General features: G+C 45.3%; 3 protein-coding genes across 10 annotated transcripts in view; all 3 read left to right on the forward strand.

Moving 5' to 3' along the window:
* The window catches only part of RIOK3 (RIO kinase 3), a 30,834-nt gene extending 28,529 nt beyond the window's left edge, over window positions 1–2,305 (forward strand). For both annotated transcript variants that reach the window (XM_010383236.2, XM_030926020.1), the window contains one exon: window positions 504–2,305. In XM_010383236.2, the coding sequence (XP_010381538.1) occupies window positions 504–611 (108 nt within the window). In that variant the 3' untranslated portion in view covers window positions 612–2,305. The remainder of the gene's footprint in view (window positions 1–503) is intronic.
* A 3,172-nt stretch (window positions 2,306–5,477) lies between these two features.
* Window positions 5,478–6,211, forward strand: LOC104678043 (U1 small nuclear ribonucleoprotein C). The gene has a single exon (XM_010383235.2). It carries the CDS (start codon window positions 5,503–5,505, stop codon window positions 5,980–5,982), a length of 480 nt encoding a protein of 159 aa, XP_010381537.1. The 5' UTR covers window positions 5,478–5,502; the 3' UTR covers window positions 5,983–6,211.
* Window positions 6,212–20,423: 14,212 nt separating this feature from the next.
* The window catches only part of RMC1 (regulator of MON1-CCZ1), a 32,241-nt gene continuing 28,379 nt past the window's right edge, over window positions 20,424–24,285 (forward strand). For 4 of the 7 annotated variants that reach the window (XR_004055697.1, XM_030926024.1, XM_010383232.1 and 1 more), the window contains exons 1-3: window positions 20,430–20,686; window positions 21,347–21,423; window positions 23,908–23,992. Coding sequence is in view for 5 of the 7 variants with exons in the window: in XM_030926024.1 (XP_030781884.1) it covers window positions 20,585–20,686; window positions 21,347–21,423; window positions 23,908–23,992 (264 nt within the window). In the remaining 2 variants the exon portion in view is untranslated. Of the gene's footprint in view, window positions 20,687–21,346; window positions 21,424–23,907; window positions 23,993–24,285 lie in introns of all 7 variants that reach the window. The other 3 variants (XM_030926027.1, XM_030926026.1, XM_010383233.2) reach the window with 3 other exon arrangements.

Consider the following 24,285-nt stretch of genomic DNA (forward strand, 5'->3'; position numbering starts at 1 on the left):
GCCAGGCATGGCAGCTCACTCCTGTTATTCCTGTAATCCCAGCACTTTGGGAGGCCAAGGAGGGAGGATCTCTTGAGCCCAGGAGTTTGAGAAGAGCCTGAGCAACATAAACTCCATTAAAAAATAAAAAAATTGGCCGGTCATGGTGGCTCACGCCTGTAATCCTAGCACTCTGAGAGGCCAAGGCGGGTGGAACACCTGAGGTCAGGAGTTCAAGACCAGCCTGGACAACATAGTGAAACCCCATCTTTACTAAAAATACAAAAATTAGCTGGGTGTGGTGGCACATGTGTCCCAGCTACTAGGGAGGCTAAGGCAGGAGAATTGCTTGAACCCAGGAGGCAGAGGTTGCAGTGAGCCGAGATTGCACCACTGTACTCCAGCCTGGGTGACAGAGTGAGACTCCATTTCAAAAAAAGACAAAAATTACTAGCACAATCTAAAATATGGTTTCTGTGAAAAGTAGGATTTTGACAAATGGATTCAATGTATTATTTTTGTAGATAGAAGCTCTGGAGAAAATGAATGAAGATCACGTTCAGAAGAATGGAAGGAAAGCTGCTTCCTTTTTGAAAGATGATGGAGACCCACCAGCACCATATGATGAATAGCACTAATACCCACTGCTTCCGTGTTAACACAGCAGTGAGTGTCAGCTGCCAATAGCAAATGAAGTGATGGGCGACTTGAAATACCAGAACACGAGGAGTGGGCAATGGTGCTTCTCTGCTTTCCCCCCTTGTAACCCATGTGCCAGATGTGTGGAATTTTTAGCTCAGCATTGAGAGAATAAAATGTCACTACCTCTCATAATATAATTCTTTAACAGCTATAGGTTATCTGGCTGAAGTAGACCTAATTTTACATGACTTGTGGTGTAAAATGTCTTGATGATAATTTTTAAAACTTAGGCAACATTTCCAAATATGGGAGGAAAGGACAGATGTGTTTACAAGGGAGGGTTTCATTACGACATAGTTGCTTTATTCACCTCCCTGTTTTGTGTTGCGTCTTCCCTTGAATATTTTATTGGCCCAGAGTTAGCCTTTCTCCATTATGTTTCCAGACTGTGGCCGTGATTCTAAAGGAAAATGTGTGCTCTTTAATGGGTAGAACAAATGGAAATTTGGTTTCAGAATGGCTGACAGAAATAGATATAAGCCATGTAATTTTTGTTGATATATCATGAAAATGAACAGAATTCTTTTTCCATACTTATATCTAAGAAAAGGCATCATAGGTTTCTGAAAGAGAGAAATATATAACAGCTTTTTAACTATCCAGTCAACTTTCAGCTTTTCTACATTTAGGTAAAATGGTTAGGATATAACTCATAGTGTGGCTAATCTACATTTATCAATAAAATGTAAATTATCTGAGAGGACAGAATATAAGATTGAACCATGTTTGACGTATTTTAATTTAGTTAATGAAGCAAAATTCCGTTCACATTTCACTAAAACTGTGTACTTGATTGATTTTCAGAGAAATATCACAAATTAGAAATATTAAATCAAAGGATGAAAGGTATATATAAAACAATTTGGGGGCCAGGTGCGGTTCAAGCGATTCAAACAGGAGAATCGCTTGAACCCGGGAGGCGGAGGTTGCAGTGAGCTGAGATCATGCCACTGCACTCCAGCCTGGGCGACAGAGTGAGACTCTGTTTCCAGGAAGAAAAAAAAAAAAAAAAGCCCAATTTGGATACCAAATTAATCAACTAATTTGAGCTATCTGGCCTTACTCGCAGTAGTTTTTAGTACGTGCTGGACGCCACTTTGAAAAAGCAATCACTGTGCTAGAAAAGTATGTTGGCTTTGTTAGGATTGAAGTTCATTAACTTCAATGTAATCATTCCTCCTATTACTGAAGTCAGATTGGAACCACTAAGATCCAAACCTTCTGTCTGGTAATAGAAAGTAAAAATCTAGACATCATTTACATTTGAGAAAGCTGTTTTTAACATTATTTTAAAATGCCAAATATGTTCTTTCTAGAAAAATATTTATTTTTGTTTTTGTTGGATAGCTTTTAATTGCATTTCAGAGAAGTGTGATTTTGGGTAGATGCTCATTACGTTTTTGAAAGATTTACTGTTCCAAAATAAAGATTTAGATGACTGGTGATACTGGCTTTACAGAAATTTCAGAGAACTAATTTTTAAAACATTTAGCATTTAAAACTTTTTTTGTTTTGTTTTCTGACATATTCTGACAAAGAGCAGCAAACCGCTGCTGTGTGGTATTCTTGGAGTGTGCTGTGAATGTGCTTTTTAAGAAATTAAAAAGAGATCATTTTAAAATTGCTTCTTTGTGTGGTATCTTCCTGTGCCTTATATTGACTTATGTCCAGGTACCAAGTTGCCATTTCTGTATAAAGTTAAGCGATACTGTTTTCAGTAGATTATTCCCCCTCAACTTCTCATTGTTAGATTTCAATCTCAAATGTCCTACTTCACATTACAAATAGGTTTTCACCCCCACCCCTCCTTGAAGATTATAGATTTTTTCCTATAGTAGAAAAAAAGTGAAAAATACTGGTTTGCTAAGTCAATAAAAAATCAAATACAGGCTGGGCACGGTGGCTCACACCTGTAATCCCAATACTTTGGGATGCTGAGGCAGGATGATCACTTGAGCCTAGGAGTTTGAGATCTGCCTGAGCAGCAGAGCAGACCTCATCTCTACAAAACATTAGGTGGGTGGCACGCATCTCTGGTCCCAGCTACTTGGGAAGCTGAGGCAGGAGGATTCTTTGAGCTCAGGAGATCAAGCCTGCAGTGAGCTATGATCACACGACTATACTCCAGCCTGGGTGACAGATAAAGACTTGGTCTCAAAATAAATAAATTAATAAAATGAAAATATATAAAATATGGAAATAGGGATATTTTATCTCACATTAAGTTATCAAAATAAGGATGCCTAGATAACTTTTATTTCAATACGATAATTACCAGTTTCCTTTTCATAAAAATTAGTTTTTCTTGCTTACAAAAGTAAGTCATTTATTTGAATGTAAATATTGTAGGAATTTAGAAATGTTCAAGTAAAAGTCCCTCGGCCAGGCGCAGTGGCTCAGGCCTGTAATCCCAGCACTTTCGGAGGCTGAGGTGGGCAGCTCACCTGAGGTCAGGAGTTTGAGACCAGCCGGCCAACATGGTGAATCCCTGTCTCTACTGTAAATACAAAAATTAGCTGGGCGTGATGGCACATGCCTGTAATCCCAGCTACTTGGGAGGCTGAGGCCGGAGAATCACTTGAGCCCAGGAGGCAGAGGTTGCAGGGAGCTGAGATGGTGCCGCTGCACTCCAGCCTGGGCAACAGAGCGAGACTCTGTCTCAAAAAAAAAGTAAAAGTCCTTCATATTCCAGAGACCATTGTTTATAGTGTGGCATGCATCCCTGCAACTTTTCCCCTCAGCATATGGTATTTTCTTTTTTAAAAAACCTTTGAACAAAAAGCAGGATGAAGTGAGGCAGCTGATGGGGAGATGTTGAGCATGGGAGACTCTAAGGAAGATGAAGACAGTAGACCCTAAGGTGTGTTAGGAGTACATTTGTTACTGCTCATTTGGGCTCTGGGCATCAGAAGAAATTGTTTTCTGCACCTTTTGAAATTCCAAGAACTATAGGGACAGAGAAAAGCTCATCTGATTATATTTTCAAACCTTGATCCTTAGGTTTTTGAAGACAATATTTTTCTATTTTTGTCAGGATTACATAAAAATAAGTTATCAAAGTGTGTGTTTTATACTTGGAGACATCAGTTTACTAATTTGAAAGCCTCTTGTTTTTATTCTTTTCCAATTTGTTTCCAGTATAAAAATAATACAAGGTTGCATTTGGAACAGCATTCCTTTTACCATCCTAAGCTTTCCAGCTTTCTCCCAGACTTGGCTAGCTTTTTGAGGAGTTAAGATCAAATTCGGTAGATAAGAAAGTGGCAGATGGAGGGGTGGGGAATGTGGGGTATTCATTACAGAATACATGAGTGAGCTACTACAGATAGCTCTATAAACTTGAGGGAAAAAAGTCTGCTCCACAGGTCTCGGCAGCTTGGGTGGTGGGAGGAGGAGCAGCAGCCGGTGAGCCCAGCTTCCAGAAGGCTCTGGTTTTGCCATTGCCCATAGGGACCCGGCAGGCCCCCTCTCCACCACCAACATGCCAAAGACAAAGGTCAGCTCAGTCAGGGGGGCCGTGAAGGAAAAGCCCAGGAGGAGATTGGCACAGTTGTCCGTTAACCCTGCTCCTGCAAAAGTAGAAACGAAGCCAAAAAAAAAAAAAAAAAAAAAAAGGCAGCAGGAAAGGACAAACCTTCAGACCTAAAAGTGCACACAAAAGGGAAAGGGGGAGCAAAGGGAAAACAGGCTGAAGCTTGAGTCCCTGCCCACCTCCATTCCTATCTGGTCTAGAACGTTTAACTGGCAACGTTTTTTGACTCAGTCTCTTGGCCATAGGGGCCCCACTAGTGTAAGACCCAGGGCCTGTAGCATGCCACCCTGGCCTCAATATGGGCCAGAATCAAAGCTTGGCCACCAACACTGCCTCTGGGATATGTTGACAAAAAAAGAGAGAGAGAAAAAAAAAATAGAAGCCCCCATCAGAATGGATCTCCCTCTTGGCCAAAGGGAATCGAAACAACAATATCAGCCGCAACAGCCTGAAAACCTAGGTCAGGCCATGACAGGAAGCTGGGAGTCAGCCACGCCTCACCACACCCTCCCTCGCTTTGGAATCCAGGCACAACTGACCAAGCAAAAGGGCTTCACACCTTTGGAAAGGAAAACCTTTTGGCTGATTCTGTAGGGAATGCGTTAAGGCTGCTCTACTTTCTATTATCTGGTTTTACCACTTTTAGGCCCATCAATGGGGATCTTATTGTTAGTATTTGATCCGTTGGGCTGAGCATAGTGGCTCATGTCTGTAATCCCAGCACGTTGGGAGGCTAAGGCGGGCAGATCATGAGGTCAAGAGATTGAGACCATCCTGGCCAACATGGTGAAACCCTGTCTCCACTAAAAATACAAAAATTGACTGGGGGTGGTGGCGCACGCCTGTAGTCCCAGGTACTCAGGAGGCTGAGGCAGGAGAATTGCTTGAGCCTGAGAGGCGGAGGTTGCGGTGAGCCGACATCACGCCACTGAACTCCAGCCTGGTGACACAGCGAGACTGTCTCAAAAAATGAATACAATAACAATAATAAAAATATTTGGCCCACACACATTCAACTTCCTTGTAAAGTTTATATCTTCTAGGTTATAGCAGCTCCATGTAAAGATGATGGTGATGCAAGGATTCCAGCCAATTCCTGTTTCAACTTGGGACTCTCCTGCTAATGCACCCTGGGGACCCTTAGACCAGGCAGTCAGAGATTTCCAATCTTTTGGTAGGCAGGGCCAGCGCCCTGAAATCAGCAAGAAGACACAGAAGACTGGCCTCCTCCCTCATCAACCCTTAAGAATAAGGGATGGAACAGAGTGGCCAACATCCTGCAGAGCAACATGCCCAAGTTTTATTGTGACTACTGCGATACATACCTCACCCATGACTCTCCATCTGTGAGAAAGACACACTGCAGTGGAAGGAAACACAAAGAGAATGTGAAAGACTATTATCAGAAATGGATGGAAGAGCAGGCTCAGAGCCTGATTGACAAAACAACGGCTGCATTTCAACAAGGAAAGATACCTCCTACTCCATTCTCTGCTCCTCCTCCTGCAGGGGCGATGATACCACCTCCCCCCAGCCTTCCGGGTCCTCCTCGCCCTGGTATGATGCCAGCACCCCATATGGGGGGCCCTCCCATGATGCCAATGATGGGCCCTCCTCCTCCTGGGATGATGCCAGTGGGACCTGCTCCTGGAATGAGGCCGCCCATGGGAGGCCACATGCCAATGATGCCTGGGCCCCCAATGATGAGACCTCCTGCCCGTCCCATGATGGTGCCCACTCGGCCCGGAATGACTCGACCAGACAGATAAGGATAGAGGGGAGGCCTCATTGTATCAGTTTTATATTACCTGTTCTGCTTCACCAGGAGATCATGCTGCTGTAATACTGAGTTTTCTAAACAGCATAGGGAAGACTTGCTCCCCTGTCCTATCAAAGAGAATAGTTTTGGAGGGGAGAAGTAGGACAAAAAAGATGCAGTTTTCATTTATATTGGGAAATGTGAAAATAAAATTGTCAACTCTTAAAAAAAAAAAAAAAGAATAAGGGATGGAAATCTCTGAAGGGGGAATGAGATAGGAAGATCACTGGGTGCTCGCAGGAGGATGGAAGAATCCAAACAAGAGCTAAAACAAGAGCTAGGCAAAGAAACTGTGGGATAACAGAAAACCCAAAATAAGGAGGAGAAGGCTGGGTTTGGTGGCTCACGACTGCAATCCCAGCACTGTGGGAGGCTGAGGAGGGCAGATCACCTGAGGTCAGGAGTTTGAGACCAGCCTGTGCAATATGGTGAAACCCCTTCTCTACCAAAAATATACACAAAAAAATAGCTGGGCAGGGTGGCATACGCCTGTAGTCCAGCTACTCGGGAGGATCATTTGAACCCAGGAGACAGAGGTTGCAGTGAGCCGAGATCACACCACTGCACCCCAGCCTGGGCAACAGAGACAGGCTGACATGTCCATGACTCTTCAGGGCAAACCCAAATCAGGGAGACGGGGGTGGTACCTGGGGGTATGGGACAGAGGGGGGGTCCCTGAAATCCCCCCTCTTCCAGAATACCTAATGATTATTTCACTCCCTAATCAAAGAAACACCCGTACAATGAGAAACCCAAACTCCCTGTGTGTCACTTATTCTTACAAACATGCCTGCACTTCTCTCTTCAGTGCATACTGTCACTTTGCAATAAAAGCTTTTTGCCTTTCCCTGCATTCTGACTTGACCCTGAATTCTTTCTCGAAAAGGTGTCAAGAACCTGGAAACCAACTGGGGCGGGGGTCTCACCAGCATCTGGAGACCCTCCGGAACCTTCTGGCAACAGTAGGGGAAAAAAAGCAGAAATTACCCACAGTACAAGGCAACCACCATATACATTACTCCTGACACTTGTTATATACATATGTACATGCAAATGTAGAGAGAAACATGCATTCAGGTCTGACACAGTGGCTCACGCCTGTAATCCCAGCACTTTGGGAGGCCAAGATGTGTGGATCGCCTGAGGTCAAAAGTTCAAGCCCCGCCTGGCCAACATGGCAAAACTCCGTCTCTACTAAAAATACAAAAATTAGCCGGGTGTGGTGGCAGGCTCCTGTAATCCCAGCTACTCGGGAGGCTGAGGCAGGAGAATCGCTTGAACCCGGGGGCCAGAGGTTGCAGTGAGCCGAGATCACGCCACGGCACTCCAGCCTGGGCCACAGAATGAAGTTCCGTCAAAAAAAAAAAGAAAGAAAGAGAGAAAGAGAGAGAGAAAGGAAGGAAGGAAGGAAAAGAAAGAAGAAAGAAAGAAAGAAAGAAAGAAAGAAAGAAAGAAAGAAAGAAAGGAAGAAAGAAAGAAAGAAAGAAAGAAAGAAAGAAAGAAAGAAAGAAAGAAAGAAAGAAAGAGAAAGAAGAAAGGAAAGAAAGAAAGAAAAAGAAAGAAGAAAAGAAAGAAAGAGAAAGAAAGAAAGAAAAGGGAGGAAAGGAGGGAGGGAGGGAGGGAGGGAGGGAGGGAGGAAGGAAGGAAGGAAGGAAGGAAGGAAGGAAGGAAGGAAGGAAGGAAGGAAGGAAGATACATTCAAACATAAAATACTTCTGAAATGAAAAAGCAGGTTCCAAACCAGTGATATACAGTCAAGATTTGCCAGCAAATACATACTTTAGAAATAGCTCCTGTTCGTAAATATTATTCATCCTATTTTTAAACAAAAAGGACTTTAGAAAGTTTAAAGACAAAGACTTTGTTAAAGACAAAGTAAAAGTCACCTGAAAACATGCCAAGCAGTGAGAACCACTATACAAATCTTACTACATGTGCCTTCAGACATCTGTCATAGAGTCTAGCAAAGACTATAAAACAAAAATTCAAGCAAACAAAACTCAGCAAAACAGAAAAGCAGAACTTAAAATAAAAATGAGAATAAAAATAAACAGAAAAGCCTATGTGTTGTTTTAGGTTTTAGAAACTGTCAGACGCACATTTTAAGCTGCTATAAAAGGAAAACAAGCACGTCAAGTGCTTATCTTAAACACCGGGAGTTGTATTGAGCTTTTGGTGGCTCCGGAAACAGTGGTTCATAGTAAACTAAGAAAGGAGAAGAAAAACAAACTAGTGAACTCAGTGCTGATTCAGTAACCCCAGCGGTGGGCAGGGCAGCCAACCATCCATCAAGGGTAGAGCTGGCTCCGGGCTGTACTTCAGTTTTACCCCTATTTTAGTTGACCTGTTCCTAGGTAGGAGTCCCCTCCAGGGCCCCAGGACTGCCCCTAGCAGGCTCTGCACCCCAGATTTTACTGTCCCAGTCCTGAATGTGCCTTAAAAAAAGTTTTATCAGCTTTTCAGCTTCTTAGCTTTCCTTTTCTGCTCAGCATCTCAACCTCTCAGTCACCGCTTTCAAAGCAGCAAGTTCATTGTGGAACAAAGTGGCAGCAAATGTCAGCCTCTGGCTGGTTGAAGTGGCTCACGCCTGTAATCCTAGCACTGTGGAAGGCCGAAGCAGGTGGATCACGAGGTCAGGAGTTCAAGACCAGCCTGGCCAACATGGCAAAACGCCAGCTCCACTGAAGATACAAAAAATTAGCCGGGTGTGGTGTTACGCCCCTGTAATCCCAGCTACTTGGGAGGTTGAGTGAGGCAGGAGAATCGCTTGAACCCGGGAGGCAGTGGTTGCAGTGAGTCAAGATGGCACCATTGTACTCCAGCCTGGGCGACAGGGCGAGACACCGTCTCAAAAAAAAAAAAAAAAAGTGAGCCTCCCTTCTCCAGGCTTCCCTCTCTCTCAAGAATCACGTTTCTCAGGTTCTAGCTGCCTTGTTCTCCAATGTCTTCACAAAAGGTAAAAGAACTGCCTTCACAATTAATGAAAACGAAGATCCTAATTAATTTGCCAATTGTTGTTTCATATTCTAATGTTTTCAGGTTCCACCTGAGCCAAAACGTGAGGATTCATGAGAAAATCTTTTGTTTTGATTTTATTTTGATATTTTATTTTGATTTAGTTTATTTATTTATTTATTTATTTATTTATTTATTTATTATTTTTTGAGACGGAGTCTCGCTCTGTTGCCCAGACAGGAGTGCAGTGGCGCCATCTTGGCTCACTGCAACCTCCACTTTCCGGGTTCAAGCGATTCTCCTGCCTCAGCCTCCTGAGTAGCTGGGATTACAGGCACCCACCACCACACCTGGGTAATTTTTGTATTTTTAATAGAGACGGGGTTTTTCCATGTTGGCCAGGATGGTCTCGATCTCTTGACCACAGGTGATCCGCCCGTCTCGGCCTCTCAAAGTGCTGGGATTACAGGCGTGAGCCACCGCGCCTGGCCTTGATTTAGTTTATTAACAGTTCATATTCAGGTTTGAATTTCATAACTAACTAGTGGTCCCAATGCGTTTGTCTGTGAATAGGTGTCAATTTGGCTGAAAATCATCACTTGAGGGATTTGCTAAAAGTATACATTCCCAAGCAAGGATGTCACACTAGGACCCAGAAAGCTGAATTTTAAGAAATAGCACTTTTTTTTTCTTTTTTTTTTTTTTTTTTTGAGATGGAGTCTTGCTCTCTTACCCAGGCTGGAGTACAGTGGCGTGATCTCGGCTCACTGCAACTTCTGCCTCCTGAGTTCAAGTGATTCTCCTGCCCCAGCCTCCTGAGTAGCTGGGACTACGGGTGTATGCCACTACACCAGGCTAATTTTTGTATTTTTAGTAGAGATGGGGTTTCATATGTTGAACAGGCTGGTCTCAAACTCCTGACTGAAGGGGTGGCCTGTCCCTCCACACCTGTGAGTATATCTCGTCAGGTGGGATGAGAGACTGAGAAAAGAAATAAGACACGGAGACATAGTATAGAGAAACAACAGTGGGCCCAGGAGACCGGCACTCAGCAGACCAAGGACCTGCACCGGCACTGGTCTCTGAGTTTCTTCAGTTTTTATTGATTATTATTGTCAGTATCTCAGCAAGAGGAACGCGTCAGAAGAGCAGCGTGATAGTGGGGAGAAGGTCAGCAAGAAAACATGTGAGCAAAAGAATCTGTGTCATGATTCAGTTCAAGGGGAGGTTCTATGCCTGGATGTGCACGTAGGCCAGATTTATGTTGCTCTCCAGCTAAACATCTCAGTGGAGTAAAGAATAACAAAGCAGCATCACTGCCAACGTGTCTCGCCTTCCGCCATAGGGCGGTTTTTCTCCTCTCTCAGAATTGAACAAATGTACAATTGGGTTGTATACCGAGACATTCAGTTCCCAGGGGCAGGCAGGAGACAGTGGCCTTCCTCTATCTCAACTGCAAGAGGCTTTCCTCTTTTACTAATCCACCTCAGCACAGACCCTTTATGGGTGTCAGGCTGGGGGACAGTCAGGTCTTTCTCATTCCACGAGGCCATATTTTAGACTATCACATGGCGAGAAACCCTGGACAATACCCAGCTTTCCAAGGCAGAGGTCCCTGTGGCTTTTCGCAGTGCATTGTGGTTTACTGAGACTAGAGAATGGCGATGACTTTTACCAAGCATACTGCTTGTAAACATTTTGTTAACAAGGCACATCCTGCACAGCCCTAGATCCCCTAAACCTTGATTTCATACAACAGATGTTTTTGTGAGCTCAAAGTTGGGGCAAAGTGGTTGGGGCAAAGTTACAAATTAACAACATCTCAACAAAGCAATTGTTCAAGGTACAGGTCAAAATGAAATTTCTTATGTTTTCCCTTTCTACATAGACACAGTAACCGTCTGGTCTCTCTTTCTTTTCCCTACACCTGACCTCAAGTGATCCACCCATCTTGGCCTCCCAAAGTGCTGGGATTACAGGCGTGAACCACCACACCCAGCCAGAAATAACACTTCTGATGCTCACTGAAGTCTGAGGGGGAAAAAAAAGGCATAACTAACACTGAAATGCAATGGAAAAAAAAAAAAAAAAAGGTCAAGTACGGTGGCTCACGCCTGTAATCCCAGCACTTTGGGAGGCTGAGGTGGATGGATCACAAGGTCAGGAGATCAAGACTATCCTGGCTAACATGATGAAACTCCATCTCCACTAAAAATACAAAAAATTAGCCAGGTGTGGTGGCGGGTGCCTGTAGTCCCAGCTACTCAGGAGGCTGAGGTGGTTGGATCACGAGGTCGGGAGATCAAGACTATCCTGGCTAACGTGATGAAACCCCGTCTCTACTAAAAATACAAAAAATTAGCCAGGTGTGGTGGCGGGCACCTGTAATCCCAGCTACTCGGGAGGCTGAGGCAGCAGAATGGCGTGAACCCGGGAGGCGGAGCTTGCAGTGAGCCAAGATAGCACCACTGCACTCCAGCCTGGGTGACAGAGTGAGACTCCATCTCAAAAAAACCAATCAACAAACAACAACAAAAAAAGCCCATTGCTAGTTGTTAACCCAATGTTCATTTCTACCCTCTTCCCTACTAAAACCTCTAGTTTTCTACAGGGCATGATATATTCAGCTACAAACTTCATTTCCCAAACTCCCTTGCAGCTAGGGTGGCTACTAGACACAATTTTGGCCAATAAGATGAAACAGAAGTCACTGGGTGAGAACCTCTTAGAAAGTTCTTTTGTCCTTCACTGTTCCCCTTCTTTCTACCTGGGGACTGTGGGCCCCATCGGAGAAGCAAACATCCATTTTGCAATTATGATGTGATGAGCGTGAATGGAAGTCACACTATAGGGATGGATGGGTAAGGGGAGCGAAAGAATGAGTGTGAATCCCTGAGGCATCATGGAACCTCAGTAACAGGTCTGGATGGATTACCCACAGACTTCTTATTCCCAGAGAAAAAATAAAGTCCTGTTTGGTTGTTACTGTGAGCTGGCGTTTCTTGCGGTTACTTTCAGTGAATGTAATTCTAGCTGATACAATAGCTGGACAATCAAGACATGGAATAAGATAGAACCATAAAAGACCCAGAATAGCCAATGCCAGCCTAAGCAAACAAAACAAAACAAAACAAAACTGGGGGAATCACATTATCTGACTTCAAATTATACCACAGAGCTATAGTAACCAAAATGGCATGGTACTGGCATAAAAACAGACACACAGCCCAATGGAACAGAATAAGAACCCAGAAACAAATCCACACACCTCATTTGACCTTTGTCAAAAATGACTAGTGAACTCATTTTTTACAAAGGTGCCAAGAACATACACTGGGGAAAGAACAATCTCTTCAATAAATGTAATGGCAGGTAGGGAGGAGGAAGGAGAGAAGGGGAGGGCAGTATAGGTACCCACATCTCCCCATTTTATACAGTGGGGAGACACTAGAACTTCCTAACCCTGATGGATTAAAAAATGTAATTCAATGGATATTATAAAAAGTTACACAAGTAAATACTAGAAGAATGAAAAACATAACAAAAATTGAGAAGTATAGAGGAAAAGGAAGTGAGAAGCAGATCAATGCAATAAATTCCTCATCTTTGGCCGGGCGCGGTGGCTCAAGCCTGTAATCCCAGCACTTTGGGAGGCCAAGATGGGCAGATCACGAGGTCAGGAGATCGAGACCATCCTGGCTAACACGGTGAAACCCCATCTCTACTAAAAATACAAAAAACTAGCTGGGCGAGGTGGCGGCGCCTGTAGTCCCAGCTACTCAGGAGGCTGAGGCAGGAGAATGGCGTGAACCCGGGAGGCGGAGCTTGCAGTGAGCTGAGATCTGGCCACTGCACTCCAGCCTGGGTGACAGAGCCAGACTCCGTCTCAAAAAAAAAAAAAAAAAAAAAAAAAAAAAAAAAAAAAAAAAAAAAATTCCTCATCTTCTTCTTATTATTATTTTTATTATTTTTGAGACAGAGTCTTACTATGTCACCCAGGCTGGAATGCAGTGGCACAATGTTTACTCACTGCAATCTCCGCCTCCCGGGTTCAAGCAATTCTCCTGCATCAGCCTCCTGGGTAGCTGGGATTACAGGTGTGCACCACCACACCCAGATAATTTTTGTATTTTTAGTAGAGATGGGGTTTCACCATGTTGGCCAGGTTGGGCTTGAACTCCTGACCTCAGGTGATCCACCCACCTCAGCCTCCCAAATTGCTGGGCATACAGGCGTGAGCCACCGCGCCTGGCCATTTTTTATAGCAGGTGTGTTAGTCCATTCTTGTGCTGCTATAAAGAAATCCCTGAGGCTGGATGATTTATAAAAAAAAGAGGTTTAATAGGCTCGCAGTTCTGCAGGCTGTACAGGAAGCGTGGTGCCAGTGAAGGGGAGCTGATGTCTCACTCAGCAAGAGTTGGAGCAAAAGAGAGAGTGGGGAGGAGGTGCCACAAGCAGATCTCAGGAGAGCTCACTCACTACTGGGAGGACAGCACTCAGGGAATGGCTCTAAACCATTCATGAGAAATTTGCCTCCATGATCCAGTCACCTCCAACCAGGCCCCACCTCCAGTATTGGGGATTACAAATCAGCATGAGATTTGGAGGGGATAACATCCAAACTACATCCTCAGGAAATAACAGATACTCCTGAAGCCGATGAAACAAGATAAGTATATAAGTTATGCCGTGACCATCAGGGCTAAAACCAAAAATTGGTAACAATGGTTTCTTCTGGGTCGTTCCACTGAGGATTGTTGGGGAAGAAGGAGAGATTTTTTTTCACTTGCTATTTTTCCATACTATTGAAATTCTTTAACATGCATGCATTTCTTTCATAATTACAATATAGTGTGATTTTATTTTGTAATTTTGACTCAGAGCCTGATAACTAGTTGGTCTGGGGAGCCATTGAGCTAGACAGTTTCTGGAAATGTCTTGGAGTTTAAAACTCCTGTGACACCAGCAGAGTCACAGGCAGGGGCGAAGTGCCTACTGGTAGTTCCATGGGTTTTCATGTAAAAACAGGTCTTTAGGTTTTTATTTTTATTTTTATTTTTGCTTCAGCGTTTGCTTAAATGATCTTCCAAGACAGCTACACGCAATTAAAAGAACAACGTTGTGAGATTGTTTAATGAGTTTTTAAAAATACAATTTTGACTGGGCGCAGTGGCTCATGCCTGTAATCCCAGCACTTTGGGAGGCTGAGGTGGGAGGATCACCTGAGATCGGGAGTTGGAGACCAGCCTGACCAACATGGTGAAACCTCATCTCTACTAAAAATACAAAATTAGCCAGGCGTGGTGGCGCCCGCCTGTAATCCCAGTTACTCAGGAGGCTGTGGCAGGAGAATCCCTTGAACCGGGGAGGCGGAGGTTGCAGTGAGCCGAGATGGTGCCATTGCACTCCAGCCTGGGCAACAAGAGCGAAACTCCATCTCAAAAACAACAACAACAACAACAAAAACAATACACACACAAAAGCAAGTTTTTATTTCCAATAAAAGTGATTTTAACTTATTTAATTTTATTTACAAATTATTCCCAGGTCTAGCTTTGACTTTAAAAAGTGAATTTTAAAGGTTAAACATGTGAATTATTCTAATTTATATTACGAACTTTAATTGTCCTCTGAAAATCAAATCAAGAGCAGGGAACAGCATGCCGGTAATGAAAAGAAACCAAAACAGAGGTACAGCTTTGCATCCTTTCTTCAATTTAATGTTTAAAGATGTAACTGCCCAATGGGTTCACCTTGCCGCTACCTAGACAGAACCGATTTATCAAGACAGGGGAATTGCAATGGAGAAAGAGTAATTTCACACAGAGCTGGCTGTGAGGGAGACAGGAGTTTTATTATTACTTAAATCAGTCTCCTCAAGCATTTGGGGATCAGTTTTTAAAGATAATTTGGTGCTGGACATGGTTGCTCACGCCTGTAATCCCAGCACTTTGGGAGGCTGAGGCAGTGGGTGGCTGAGGCAGACGGATCACCTGAGGTCAGGAGTTCAAGACCAGCCTGGCCAACATGGGCTCTATTAAACATACAAAAAATTAGCCGGGCGTGGTGGCACGTGCCTGTAATCCCAGCTACTTGGGAGACTGAGGCTGGAGAATCCCTTGAACCCGGGAGGCAGAGGTTGCAGTGAGCCGAGATTGTGCCACTGCACTCTGGCCTGGGCAAAAGAGTGAGACGCCATCTCAAACAAACAAACAAACAAACAAACATAATTATTTGGCAGGTAGGGGCTCAGGAAGTGGAGAGTGCGGATTGGAGATGGAATCCTAGGGGGGTCAATTTCTTGCTGTTTTCTACTCCTAGATGGGATGGCAGAACTGATTGGGCCAGATTACTGGTCCAGATGGTGTCAGCTGATCCATTCAGTGTAGGGTCTACAAAATATCTCACGCACTGATCTGAGGTGTTACAATAGTGATGCTATCCCCAGAAGCAATTTGGGGAGGTTCAGACTCTTGGAGCCAGAGGCTGCATGACCCCTAAACCATAATTTCTAATCTTGTAGCTAACTTGTCTGCAAAGGCAGACTGGCCCCAGGCAAGAAGGGAGTCTTTTTGCGAAAGGGCTATTATTAATTTTGTTTCAGAGTCAAACTATGAACTGAATTCTTTCCCAAATGCCCAGGAATGAACAAGGGCCGCTTAAAGGTTAGAAGCAAGATGCAGTCGGTTAGGTCTGATCTCTTTCACTGTCATAATTTCCTCAGCTATAACTTTTGCAAAGGCAGTTTCAAAGACACAGCAGAAACATCTCTTACACAAACAACAGAAATGAGGAAGAAAGTATCTGACTCAGTAGCAAAGGAAATCCACAGAAAGAATGTTCTGAGACAGGAAGCAATGATCAGGCCAGGTAGGGATATGATAGAAAGAAAATTCTCATTTAATTCAAATTCTGGTCAGTCCTTTTGGTGATTTCCATACTGATACTAGGCACTTTAATATGTGAGTTCTGGTAACATACGGAACCTCAAAGTAGAAATGTCTGTTGTCCATTTTTAAAAGACTATTTGCAGAGTTTTGATGTTTATCAATGAAAAGGTTTTTTTTTTTTTTTTTTTTTTTTTTTAAATTTATGAAGAATAGGGAATCCTATATGGGCATGGGGCAAATAATCGAACTGTTTTAATGCAGAAGAAATTTGCAACAGAAAGAGATAGCTCATGGAGGCATAAAGACTTTATTCAAGCCTGGCTCTTAGGACAAAAACATCTGCCGGAGTCAACTGCACCGAATTCTCTGGGGAGGACGAGATACCCGGTGTCACAAAAAGACCATGGTCTTTTCTAAGTGTGAAGCATGCACACACAGGCACACACAGGCACACACACACACACTGGATGGCTGCTCTGTCCTTGGCAAACATTTCTGTGGTGTCATGTTCGAAATACGCACTTCTGTGGAGTAGCTTTGGGTTTTCTTAGAAGTCTCTTTCTCTAAATTTCTACCTAAGCTGATGGCCTGTCCCTGCTTGGGCATGAAGGCTATGAGTGGGGATAGGCCAAGACTGACTCCTGTTCACCGTGAAGTAGAGGAAGGCAGTGATAGCCAGACAGGGACGTGTGTTTTAGGGAAGTCCTCTGTGTTTTCAGTTCTGTTTTTGTTTTGTTTTTACGATGGGAGAAATGAGCGAATATAAAGTCTGCTTCTAGGAGCAGGATTTGAGGAGAGGTTGCCTATATGAGAGAAACACGGCATGGTCAATACTGTAGGCTTTTTTGAGAAGGTGAAAGATGGAATTCATTTTTTAAAAGATTTTACTTTTTTTTTTTTTTTTGAGACAGAGTCTTGCTCTGTTGCCCAGGTTGGAGCGCGGTGGTGCGATCTCTGCTCATTGCAACTTCTGCCTCCTGTTTATATAAACAGGCCAAACCCTGTATTTATTTATTTATTTTTTATTTAATTTTGAGATGGAGTTTTGCTCTTGTTCCTCTTGTTGGCCAGGCTGGAGTGCAATGGCATGATCCTGGCTCACTGCAACCTCCACCTCCCGGGTTCAAGCGATTCTCCTGCCTCAGCCTCTTGAGTAGCTGGGATTACAGGTACTTGCCACCACTCCTGGCTACTTTTTCTGTATTTTTAGTAGAGACGGGGTTTCACTATGTTGGCCAGGCTGGTCTCGAACTCTTGACCTCAGGTGATCCACCTGCCTCGGCTTCCCAAAGCGCTAGGATTACAGGTGTGAGCCACTGCACCAGGCCGAAAGATGGAATTCAAAGAAGTGCTGGTAAGTCACTGTGGTATTTGCGAAAATATAAAAATAAAGAGGGTTTGGGCTAGGCACGGTGGCTCACGCCTGTAATCCCAGCACTTTGGGAGGCCGAGGCGGGCGGATCACTTGAGGTCGGGAGTTCGAGACCAACCTGACCAACATGGAGAAACCCCGTCTCTACTGAAAATACAAAATTAGCTGGGCGTGGTGGTGCATGCCTGTAATCCCAGCTACTCGGGAGGCTGAGGCAGGAGAATCACTTGAACCCAGGATGTGGAGGTTGCAGTGAGCCAAGATCGTGCCATTGCACTCCAGCCTGAGCAACAAGAGGAACAAGAGCAAAACTCCATCTCAAAAGTAAATAAATAAATAATAAATAAATAAATAAACAGGGTTTGGCCTTGGGCAAGATGGACCGTTTTCTAGAGGGGCAGCCATGGTGGGCTGCGCAACTGGTATGAAACCCAGTTTCCATCTGAAGGCCTCGATGTTCATGGAAATAGGGGTTAGACAGTCTGAAGAGTGTGGAGAAGGCCTGAAAATGTCCTTGCAGAGAACAGGAGAGACAATGACGGGGATAGCCAGGCAGGGCTGAAGACCCATTTGAATTTCCAGCAGTGCCCTCTGTCCTGTTGTGTGGCCCCTCCAGTAGTAGGTACTGGGAAAGCAGGTGGCTGAGTTCATCCAGGGCGGAGGCTCTGCCAGATAAGTGTGACAAGAACAGCACAGCAAGGATGTTAAAGGCAATGGCAAAAACTGGCAAAAAACTGGAATGCAGAGAAATGAAACCAAAGCTGATGAAGAGGGAAGGGAAGAGAGGAGAGGGCGGATAGACTGGGGTAGAGAGGACAGAACAACGACAGGGCATCCTGATGATGTTGAGGAAAAGTCACAGGAAACAGCTAAACAAGCCAGCTGCACGGACGGCACAGTGTGGCTGGAGAGCAGGGTTCTGGAGTTATCGGGTTTTCTATGTGTGGCATGGGCCTGGGTGGGTGGCGCTGAGTGGAGGAGTCTTACATTTCCAGTCTTGTCACTTCTCTGGTGAGTTTCAGACCAATATATCCATCTGCCTAGATGTCATTTCTCCTTGGATTCACATGCTCCAAACCGAACTCTTGGACTCAGACATCAAAACCACTCAAAAATGGCTCTCTGAGAAATAGAACTACCATATGATCCAGTAATCCAACTTTTGGGTATAGACCCAAAAGAATTAAAAACAGAATATTGAACATATATTTGCATAGCTTTATTTACAACAGCCAAAGGTGGAAACAACTCACATGCCCATCAACAGATGAATGGATAAACAAAATGTGCTATATACATAAAATGGAATATTATTCAGCCTTAATGAAGGAAGGAAATCCTGACACGTGCTACCTGGATGAACCTTGAGGATATTTTGCTAAGCAAAAGAAGCCAGACACTAATGGACAAATACTATAAAATCCACTTATATGAGATACTTAGATTAGTCAAATTTAGGGACAGAAATCAGATTTGCAAGATAAAAAATTTCTGGAAATGTATTTCACGATAATGTCAATATGCCTGATACTACTGAACACCTCAGAAAGGATTAACATGGGGCCGGACGCGGTGGCTCATGCCTGTGATCTCATCACTTTGGGAGGCCAAGGTGCGCAGATCACCTGAGGTTAGGAGTTGGAGACTGGCCTGGCCAACATGGTGAAACCTGGTCTATGTTAAAAATACACACAAAAAAATTAGCTGGGCATGGTGGCAGGTGCCTGTAATCCCAGCTACTTGGGAGGCTGAGGCAGGAGAATTGCTTGAACCTGGGAGGTGGAAGTTGCGGTGAACCGAGTCAGGGCCATTGGACTCCAGCCTGGGCAACAAGAACGAAACTCTATCTCAAAATAATAATAATTAAAAAAAAAAAAAAAAAAAAAAGGGTTAACATGGGGGCTGAGCACTGTCAGTGGGAGAATCACTTGAGGCCAGTAGTTTGAGACCAGCCTGGGCAACAGAGAACTCCGTCTCTACAAAACATAATAATATAAAAACGAGCCAAGTGTGGTGGCGTGCACCTGCGGTCCCAGCTACTTGGAAGGCTGAGATGGGAGACTGACGTTGCAGTGAGCTGTGATCGCACCACTGCACTCCAGCCTGGGCAGAGAGAGACTCTGCCTCTGAAACAAAAAAAGAGGGGCTAACATGGTAAATGTCATGTTTCTTATCAAGGAAAAAGGCTTGCTGAGCCACAATCTAAATTAGGTTTCCCTGTTACTAGGAAGCAGTAAGGATGTGCTATCCTAAAATATGTCCAAAAATTGGTATATTATTTTGAGCTAAAAACACTGGAGAAATTGCAGTTTCAGAAAGGGCTAGATGGCCTGTCATTTCCTACAGGGAACAAGCAGTAAAGATTCCTCTGGGAGTGGTACCTTCTCTGTACCCGGGCCAGAAAATAGCCCTTATCACCAGAAACTGGGAGTTGGGGCTGCAATGGACCTGAATAAACGAACTTCCCAAGTAGTACTTATCTTTCACTAGTTTTACACCCCCCCAAAATTCTTCCTAGTGACTCCCTTAGAAATGTACCGCCCCTAACCAGACGCCTTTTGTGCTTTCTTCTCAAATGCATCATTCTTTGTCTAAAAAGTATAAAAGCATCTTGCTTTGGCCACTTCTTCAGACCTCACTCTCCTTTGAAGGTCCCCATGAAAAACTTAAAAAGTGTGTATGCTTTTCTTTTGTTTATCTGTCTCTTGTCAATTCGGTTTCTGGCTCCAGCGGAAGAGCCCGCAGAAGCGCTGAGGCGGTTGGAGACGGTCTCTGGCGCCCCTGCACCTGCTCAGTGAGCCTTCAGCCCCTTCTCCCTGACGAAGCTCCCAGAGGCTGGAACTCAGGCGCAGGAGGCGCTTGGGAAATCCTCCCGAAAGCAAGGAGGAGCCTTTCGTAGACCGGGAACGGTCCCACGCCGGGGGACAGGCCGGGGCAGGGCGACCGAGCCGCGCGCAGGAACCCACAGTGGGGTAGGGTTGGCGGCCCCGCCGCCCTCGGTTCGCGGGGAACCGCGCGGGCTTCCGGGTCATGCCGCCGCGTTCCTCCTGCCCTCGGGGAGAAGGGAGGAGCCTCCAGCACCGGGGTAGGGCGTGGTTACGGCCGGTGGGCCCCACCGCAGCCAGACGCTGCCCGCTTAAGCGCAGAGGACCGCGGGTCACGTGGTGGGTGGGGGTGGGGGCGTGGCACCAGGAAGCGGCGTCCGCGCCGGGCCCAGAGCAGCAGCCGCAGCAGCAGCCGCAGCCACAGTCACAGTCTGGGCCGGGCTTGACCGCCAGCCCCGCTCCACGCTGGCTGCCGCCCTCGGGGCCCCCACCGCGGTCGCGGCGCCCGCCATGGGCGAGGAGGACTACTACCTGGAGCTGTGCGAGCGGCCGGTGCAGTTCGAGAAGGCGAACCCTGTCAACTGCGTCTTCTTCGATGAGGCCAACAAGCAGGTCCGGCGGCCCGCGCCTTCCTCCCCCGCGCGGCCCTGCCGGAGTCGTGGGCGCACCAAGGCTGGTCCCGCGCGACCAGGCCCGAGCGTCCCCTCCTGTCCGGTCCTGTCCCGTCCCAGCGCGGGAGGCGGCGCACGCTTCTTCCCTGTTGGGTGGGCTCAGCCGCGGCCAGGTGTCCTCGCAGGTGACCCCGGGGCTGGACCCCCGAACCTGCTGCGCGGACGCCGTGGCCTCGTGGCCGGTATCTCAACTGTTGGCGCGCCCATCTTTTCTAGGCTTCTTTTGTTGTCTTTGTCATTAGTTACACTCGCAGTCAAGGTTTTAGACGTCGAGATTTTCATTTTCCTTGGAATTTTGTAGAGGGGGAAGAGACTACTTCAAGCGCATCAGCGGCGCCGATGCGCGAACCGGCCTTAGAACTTGGAGCCTGGGGACCCGACCCGGTGTGGCACAGTGGGCCACACTTGGAGTGGCATCCTTTTCGCTCTCTGCTCTTGGTTTTTAAAATTCACATGAGCAGCCAAACATCTGTACCTTGATATGTGTTACTTTAGTTGAACCCAGGGTGGTGTATAACAGAGATAATCGCTTGCGGGTCGGCTTTTGAGTTTAGATCCTTTCAGAGTTCAGGCTATTAACTTTGCTGCTTTTGCCTCTCAGGTTTTTGCTGTTCGATCTGGTGGAGCTACTGGTGTGGTAGTTAAAGGCCCAGATGATAGGAATCCCATCTCATTTAGGTAATGGCATAGACACTTTAAGATCATTTTATCATGTAAACAGAATGGTGTTTTTCTAATTCAAAAGGTTTTTTTATAATTTTGTCATTTGGCCCGCCCTAAGAGGCCTGAAGTGTGTGTGCGTACATGGAAGCCCTGTCTGTAGGGAGGGTCTTAGTGGCACTTACTAGCACCTCTTGTCAGAGTGGAATATCTGGAGCATTTCATTTGGGAGCCAAATACTTCAAAAGTGGGGCACCCACTTCCTGGCACTGGAAATTAACAAGTCAGCGTGATGATGTGCCCATTTCCGGTTTGTTGACCGAGGAGGGCCTTCATTTCTTTAGCCCAGGTCGTTCCAGAGTGGCAGGTGAAGGAGATTCATTGTTTCTCATGTAATAAGAAAATCATGACTGCCACTTAAGGTGACTGCATGGTCACAGTTTGCACTGTTGAACAGGTGTAATGATCAATAGCAGCCCCTTTCACTTTCAGAAGTGGCTCGATTTGGATGATAAGCTATCTGGCCACGTTAACACTGGTGCTTACAGAAGGTGAAAGTTTAATGTAGGCCCTCAGTTCAGTAGTGACTTCATTTTACTGTTGGCCTGTGTTAATGAGAAACGGTCTTTTGTTTTGAGAGCGGGAGCCTCCCTCTGTGCCCAGCTGGAGTGCATTGGTGCGATCTTGGCTGACTGCAACCTCCGCCTCCCAGGTTCAGGCGATTCTCCTGCTTCAGCCTCCCAAGTAGCTGGGATTACAGGCGCCTGCCACTACGCCTGGCTAATTTTTTTGTATTTTTAGTAGAGATGGGGTTTCACCACGTTGGCCAGGCTGGTTTCAAACTCCTGACCTCAGGCGATCCACCTTGGCTTCCCACAGTGCTAGGATTACAGGCATGAGCTACTGCACCCGGCCTAAGCAAAGTTTTTTAAAGTATGGATGGGGTTTTAAAGTGTGGATGGGGTTCGAGCATGGTGTTTTGGGGGAACTCCGGGTCTGTGTAACTGAAGGTTACACAGGGTGTGTCTACAGGTAAGGGAAATGGTGGTGGTGTGGCCACTGGCAGGGGTCAGCTTGAAACTTAGATATTCTCCTATGGAATTAGAGCTTTATCTTATTGACACGTCAGGTGGGGTGTGGCATGATCGTGTCAGTGTTTGGAAAGATCGTGCTGTTCACAGCACGAGGCTGGCTTAGTTGGGAGCCTGTCAGAGTTAGGGATGCCGTGGAGAGTAGCAGTCAGCCGAGCCAGGTGTGGTGACGAGCAGCGCTCTGGCAATGTAGAGTGGCACTGCATAGGCAGTCAAGGGATACTTAGGAAGATGGGTCTCTGGTAAGACTCAGGGGGTTGGTTGGGTGTGGAAAACAAGAGTGAGCCCATGATAATCTAGATTGGGGACTCTGAGAAGTTTGTGGGGAGGAAGGTACTGAATTTAACCTAAAAAGAGTTTTTAGACTGGGCGCGGTGGCTCACATCTGTAATGCCAGCACTTTGGGAGGCCGAGGTGGGTGGATCACTTGAGATCAGGAGTTCGAGACCAGCCTGGCCAACATGGTGACACTCCATCTCTACTAAAAATACAAAAATTAGGCGGGTGTGGTGGTGCAAACCTGAAATCCCGGCTACTCAGGACGCTGAGGCAGGAGAATCACGTTAACCTGAGAGGCAGAGGTTGCAGTGAGCCGAGATCGCGCCACTGCATTGTAGCCTGGGTGACAGAGCAAGACTCCATCGCAAAAAAAAAAAAAGATATTTTAAAAGCAGCTTTATTGAGGCATAGTTGGCACACAATAAACTGTACACATTTAATATTATACAATATGTGAGTTTTGACATGTATATACCCATGAAACCATCACCACAGTCAAGGCAATGAACATATTCAGACCCCGAAAAGTTTCCTTGAGCCCCTCTGTAATCCATCCCTTGAGTTTGCTTTTTTAAAATGAATTTTTAATTTAAAAAAGTATGTATTTGAATAGAGGCAGGTCTTGAACTCCTGTGATCCTCCTCCATCCTCTCACAGTGCTGGGATTACAGGTGTAGGCCACTGTGCCCAGCTGAGTTCACTTTTTAACTTCTGTCTGAGGCGGTCGTGAGACACTGTGGTGGAGCCATCTGGTGCATCGCAGGTTTGCATAATGAATGCGCTGTGAGATGCACAAGTAGATAGTTCTTACCAGAAGCTTTGCTGTGAGAGAGAAACAGCAGTCATGGAGAAGGCTCCTGTGCGGGTCTATAGTTATTTATGTTGCGAACAATTCTCAGGTGATATGTGCGTGTGATCTCAATTCTTCAATCACTTGTTTTCCCAGCAAGTTGTTTCCAGTTAGATTTGGTAGTTTGAAAAGAGGTCCTCCCGATGGCTTCGGAAACATAACTTTAATTTTAGACTAGAGTTTGCTGCCTCCTGAATATAGGTTGTGTCTTTTGCCTTTTCAATAAATGATAGTAGCTAGAATTCGATTATTTAACTACTAACACATTCTTTCTTCTTAAAGAATGGATGACAAAGGAGAAGTGAAGTGCATTAAGTTTTCCTTAGAAAATAAGATATTGGCTGTTCAGAGGACGTCAAAGACTGTGGTAAGACATATCTTTAAAATATAGCATTAAAGGGCATTAGAAATGCATTTGGAAGAGAAGGAATTGCAAATTTTCAGTGTTAAAGGAAACTTATTATCTTACTATTGTGAAAGGTATAGTTATGTTGTATTGTATTAGAGCCTTCAAAAACAAAAAAGACATTTGAGTGGGTTAAAAAAAATGACCTTAGTTTGATTTTTAAATTAAATTAAAAAAATTTTTTTGAGCCAGTCTTCCTTTGTTGCCCAGGCTGGAGTGCAGTGATGTGATTTCGGCTCACTGCAGCCTCGATC

The sequence above is a fragment of the Rhinopithecus roxellana genome, chromosome 21 (genome assembly GCF_007565055.1).
Source record: "Rhinopithecus roxellana isolate Shanxi Qingling chromosome 21, ASM756505v1, whole genome shotgun sequence".
In the NCBI taxonomy this organism is placed as follows: domain Eukaryota; kingdom Metazoa; phylum Chordata; class Mammalia; order Primates; family Cercopithecidae; genus Rhinopithecus; species Rhinopithecus roxellana.